This window comes from Leucopleurus acutus, assembly GCF_964270905.1.
Source record: "Leucopleurus acutus genome assembly, chromosome: 2".
NCBI lineage: Eukaryota > Metazoa > Chordata > Mammalia > Artiodactyla > Delphinidae > Leucopleurus > Leucopleurus acutus.
The window spans coordinates 166,451,626-166,457,625 of NC_139143.1; the positions used below are offsets into that span (position 1 = coordinate 166,451,626).

Below are 6,000 nucleotides of genomic sequence, written 5' to 3' on the forward strand. Positions count from 1 at the left end.
CCTGCCTGGAGGGCTGGCCGATGGGTGCAAACAGTGAAAATTTACTGGAGCAAGTGCAAAACAGCCTTCTTCCTTCGTGCGACCGATAATACCTCAGAAGGCTGCCAGTCGGGAAATCATTTCTGCTTTTTAAATGCTTAAATAGATTTCCTTTCTTTCTGTAGACTCATCCTCCTACTTGGGTCTGGCTCAGGATGACCTTCCAGCTCGCCTCCCCCAGCCTCCTCCAGAAAGCCTTCCCTTTTACCCTAATATGCGTGATCTGGCCTCCTCAAGACACTGAAGGTCCAGGTAGGAGCTCAGAGACTGTCCCCATCTTTTTCACCACTGTATTGCTTTCACACTTTGTCAGGCATGCACAATAAATATTTGTTGAACATCATTGCTGTCACATGGACCTGTGTCTGTCCCACCCACTAGACTGGGAGCTCTCAGAGAGATGGGCTTCTGTCCTACTTATCTCTGCATCCCTGGGACCCAGCACAGGGCCTGCCACCCAGAAGGCAACTGTGAATGCTTGCTGAATGAATATGTAAATGAGGGAATGAACAAATGCCATTTCACAGTCAGGGCAATGGAGTCAACAGCAAATCCAAAACCCCCATTCTAAGGCTGTGAAGTTTTAGCAACAGGGGGATTGAATGAATAGGTAATCCTAGAATGTGAGTCAGTAAGTGGCTTTCCACAATTCTCTCAGCCCAAATTTAAGACTAATTAAAAGATAACTGAACAAGAGTCTGGAGTTTAATTGACACTAGATAGAACTACTGATTTCTCTCCCATAGCCCATTTCTCCCCATTTCTTCCCCACCGTCCAACCAGTGCTCAAGCCAAAAACCTCAATTCAGCTGTGATGTCACTATCTGTGTGCCCAAAACCATCTGTAGGCTCTTTTGACTCCTCTCAAAATACACGCCAAGGAACTTCCCTGGTGGTCCAGTGGCAAAGAATCCGCCTTCCAATGCAGGGGACGTGGGTTCGATCCCTGGTGAGGGAACTAGGATTCCATATGCTGCAGGGCAACTAAGCCCATGCACCACAACTACTGAGCTCGCGCGCCTCAACTAGAGAGTCCGCGTGCTGCAGCTAAGACCCGACGCAACCAAAAATAAATTAAATAAATAATAATTTTTTTTTAAAAAAAGGAGACTTTAATGTGACATCTCCTACTTAAAAAAAAAATACATGCTGAATCCCCCACTTTTTCCATTTTCACTGCAATCACTCTGGTCTAGCCATCATCACCATTGTGCTCATCTGGACTATTGTAGCATCTTCCCAGAGGTCTCCCAACTTGCTCTCTCACCTGTCTAACAAACCATCTCCACACAGCAGCTGGAGACATCCTTAAAACCTAGTGAATGTGATCATGTTACACCCCCTTCCTAAAAACCTCCAAAGGTCTCCCATAGCATGGAGAATCAAATGTGAACTGCCTACTGTGGTCCTCCAGGCCTTCTGAGACCTTGTCTGACTGTGTCTGGTGTCACCCTGTGCCACGTCGTATCACTCACCACACCCCAGCCGCGTTGTCCCTCTCCAAGCCCACTCACATCTCAGAGTCTATGTGGTTTCTCTCCTTTCCGCCTGGCCATCCTTCCTTAGATCTTCACCTGACTGGCTCTTTCTTGGCGTCCAGGTCTCAGCTCAAATGACCGCCTCTACTCAGAGAGTCCTTCCCTGACCACCCCATCTAAAGGAGGTCCCCCTAGTACTTTAGTCAGTTTTATTTCCATCAGAACACTCTCTGCTAGCTGAAATTATTTGGTTTATTTTTATGTGTTTATTATTGGTTTCTTCCAACTAGAACACCAGTTCTTTTCCCATTCTACAGTGATCATACTCTTTTATTTACTTATTTTCTGTTTCTCTCCCCTACTTGAACGTAAGCTCTAGGAAGGCAGGATCTCATCTGGTTTACAGCTCTATCCCACTAGCTCTTAGCACAGAGCCAGGCACATAGTAGATGCTTAATAAATACTTGTTGAATGAATAAGTGAATGAATGAATGAATGGACTCAAAATGTGTCCATAGGCTGAAGTTGGCTTGTGGAGAAAAGTGAATGTGGTGTTAACTGCCATTAACAGGAATACAGAGTATAGATGGGGAGTATCCGACCTGCTTGGATTGGATCACACCTGGATTACTGTACTTGGTTCTAGTTGCTGCACTGCCCCAGGGACCAGCAGTGTGGGCAAGAAACTGATCAAGTTGGTACATGAAGGGAAACTTAGAAAAACAGAGATACTCAGCTTGTGAAAACAAGAAATCCTAGGAGGAGTGTTGTTGCCATCTTTTAATATCTAAAGGGTTATTGAGAGGAAGGTGGGGATAGATTTGGTTTGGAGCCCTAAGGGCAGACTCCAGATCAATGGGTCTTAGTTTGATAGAGACAGATTTCAGCACAGGAAGAAAATGGTTTTTTGACAGTCAGCGTTCATAGCTAAGGAAGGAGCTACCTTAGGAAGTGGTGAGCTCTGCATCTAAGAAAGCGTACAAGTGGATAACCACTTGGCAAGGATGTCGAGGAAGGGATTCAAGCAGCAGAAGATAGCCTTCAAGATCCCTTTCAAACTTGAAATGTCTGGGTTTCTATGACATATGGGGACAAAGTAAAAAAAAAAAAAAAAAAATCTGGCTAACAAGAGTTCTAGAGCTTACTTATCTACCTGCCCTGATAGCAGTTAGCATCTCCAAAACCCAAACTGGGTTTACAAAATTAAACAGTAGGCAGATTAGCTGAGAGGTTATCTTGTGGGCCTGAAGCCATCCACAAATATGCTGGACAGCTCCCCGGATTTGAAATCTGTTATCTATGTGTGATCACTCAGACCATGGGACTGCCGAATATTTTGAGTCTCCAAAAAGATGCCTTCATTTCTAGGAGGAGGCAGCTAACTCTATCACGTAGTGGCTAAGATGGTCCTGGGTTTGTTTCCTGAAACCCCACCACTTCCTAACTGTAGGACCTCGGACAGAGAAATGAACCCCACCAAACCTGTTACCTCATCTGTAAAAAGGATCTGATTGAAAAATAGGGGAGGGAGGAATTGAAACAAGAATGGCCCAAAGTCAATAATTAATGAAGCTGATTGACAGACATTCATTATACTATTTTATGTGTTTGAACATTTGCATAACAAACAGTAAAAAGAGGGGGAGTTTAAGATAGTACCCACTTCATGTAATAATTGTAGGGCTTAAGGAAATCATCATCATCATTATTACAAGGAATTTTTACAAATCCTAGTTATTACCGGGAATGTTTAAATATCCCATTTAATCGTCCCAACAACCCGATGAAATGCATAGTAATCATCTCCACTTGGCGGATGAGGAAACTGAAGCTCACGTTAATTAAACAAGTCCCACAGCTGGCACAGAGCTGAAATGCGATCTGCAACCAGAGTTATCTGATTCCACCATTGCAGCTGCCTTTATTTCAAGAACAGCTCACTGTGCTCTACTTGGTTGATATCTGCACGATTATGATATCGTTTATTTATCTAAGGCAATGGTTTCCTAGCTCTTTTCTCATAGCAGAACCCTTTTTTCAAATGCAGCCTTTACTCAGAACTTCAGTAAGTAAAAACCCATAAAAGCCGAACAGCTCTGGCTGATGTGGGGATCGGGACCCAGCAACCAGGACACTTGACTCCAGGTTGCCCCTGAAGCACCCTAAGGTCTGTGAGCACCATGTGAAAACCCCAGATTGAAGGCAACAAACACAGCAACCAAAACCCCTGAACCCTGAGAATTGCATTTAGGGACCGCCTCACTGGAATAATGTAGCTTTCAGTTTCCTGTCCCCATTGTATTCGATCCTCATTATCAACTCTGAGATGGACAAGGCAGGGCATATCATCCTCCATTTGCAGATGAGAAAATTAAGGCCAAATGGAGTTAAGCGACTGGCCAAAGGTGTGCCAGTTCAGTTTTCGGCCAAGTGCAGACTGGAAGTAGAGTCTGTTTCCATTAACTCCGTGTGACCTGGCAGAGAGGGTGCAATCTACTGGAAATTGCCACTGACCCTTGGTCCACAAAGTGGCCAATCAGCTCCTTGGCCATTGAGAGCTGAGCAGAGCCCCACAGGCCCCCTCCAAGGCCCTGTTCCAGAGCAGATGGCAGTGGGCAGCGGAGAGGGTCTCAGTGCCAGCGGAGGGCAGGACAGCAGGATTTTGGCTGTAGACAGGCCATTCCCATCCCAGCCGTGCACTGCTGAGCAGGGGGCAGGGGAGGCAATAACAGCCAAAGTGCCTTTCGCCTTCATGTGTAGCAAGTAAATAAGCCCAAAAAGGGTCAGCATGGAGTGCAGAACTGGGGAGCAGTTACGCTTTGCCTTTCTTAGCTCTTGCATAGAAATCCCTGAAACCAGACTCAGCTCATAATTGCCTGCAGGGTTGCCCCACTGCAGAGCATCTCTGAGCTGAGCTGGAGCATGTGTTGGAAGAGGCAACACTTAATTATCACTTAGTCTTTAATTAGCACTTAATTATTAACACTTAATCCATCTGTAAAATGGGGACACGAATACCTGCCTCATAGGGACTCTGGGAGGATTAATTAATGTTTGCAGCCCACCTTGAAGATGCAAAGCAGTAAACAAGCGCTCAAGGGTGGCGTTAATAACTCGCCGGATTTACTCGCTTTTCCTAACGAGGTCCTTTCTTCTTCTCTGTTCCTCCGTCTCCTTTCTAATATCCGTCCCCAACAACATCTACCCAACTTTGCCCTGGTGGAGAAACTTTCAGCTCTGTGTTTCCCAGACACAGGATTTCCCATCCAGGAAATGGGCTATTTACAGCCATCTTCCTGCACTTTAATTTTCTGTTATGTCCTCTGAATATGTCAGTGCCTTCCCAGTAAATATTTTGATGTGCGCTCTCGCAGCGGCTTCTATGCAGGCTGAATGGGACAGCTGCTCCCTGTATTAGGGAATCCCAGATGTGGTTTAAAACCATCAGACTCATCTGTGCCAATGCCTAGCCTTTGAGGGCGGCAGGGGAGAAGGATCTTCTAGTTGCCTCTGGGGAAAGCCACGGACTTCTAGCCTCCAGCCCTGGCTAGGGTGGTTTTTCAAGGTCCTCAGATCTACCTTGGAGTTGCCAATGCCTTTAGACGAGAAATGTCCCCTGAGTGGGCTGGTACAGAGGCAGCAGAAATACAGCCCTGGTCTGGCCCTTCACTCAGGTAACTTCAGCATCCCAGTCAACGCTCTATTGGACGGAGGACCATGGTGGGTGGAGGAAAAGTACACAGCCTTTAGGGTTTAACCAGACTGAACAACAGGTCAAAACACTCCCCCAGAGGGTTAGACCTCATCTCCTCCCCCCTCCCTTGGGTCACGTAAGGGGACACTCACTCTTCTTGGAAGCTGAGGCCATTGTCTCTTGGGGTGCCAGCCATGGGGGCAGAGAGCTGCTCCTTGGAGGTCCTGGGCTGCAAGGCCTCGGGCAGGCCCTGAACTCTCTTCCAGATTTCATGGCAAGTCTTGTCTAAGCTGTCTTGGGGTGTGTCCTGGTGGATCCAGATGTACCTGGGGAACGGGCCCAGGGCGGAGGGGCGCTTGGCCACCAGGGCTGAGGACGAAGCCAGACCATTCCCGCTGGCCATCCTCTTCCTCTCTTTTCGGAAGCCCCTTTGTCCACCCAGGGCTCGAAGACGGGGGACCGTCTACCACCACCCCTCATTCACCAGAAGGGGAGATGAGGATGGGGCAGCAGGAGGTCAGTTCTGTGTAGCTGCTGGTCCAGCAAGGTGACTATGTTCAGAGGCCTTCGATGTGTGTGTAAGTGATGGATGGAGGACGGCTTTCTTTTGGGGAGGGGGTACTTATTTTGATTTGTTTTTATTTGCTCTTTCTTGACTTTTGCCCCCCATCCCCTTCTCCCTTAGAAGAAAATATTTAAAAGTCAATGAAATACAGTAGCTTAGTAACCGTGGAATCCCCCTGAGCTCAGGAGCCAGGTCCCTGGGCAGGCAGAATGACATCTGGGAAC

At 47.1% G+C, this 6,000-nt stretch overlaps 1 protein-coding gene across 1 annotated transcript in view; it reads right to left on the reverse strand.

Moving 5' to 3' along the window:
- Positions 1 to 5,691, reverse strand: part of LOC309979071 (uncharacterized protein C1orf94) — a gene marked incomplete at both ends in the record, with an annotated part of 35,954 nt that extends 30,263 nt beyond the window's left edge. Inside the window, 2 exon segments of the mRNA XM_082865649.1 lie at positions 5,364 to 5,664; positions 5,667 to 5,691. Of these exon segments, the coding sequence (XP_082721775.1) occupies positions 5,364 to 5,664; positions 5,667 to 5,691 (326 nt within the window).
- Between the last annotated feature and the right edge of the window lie 309 nt (positions 5,692 to 6,000).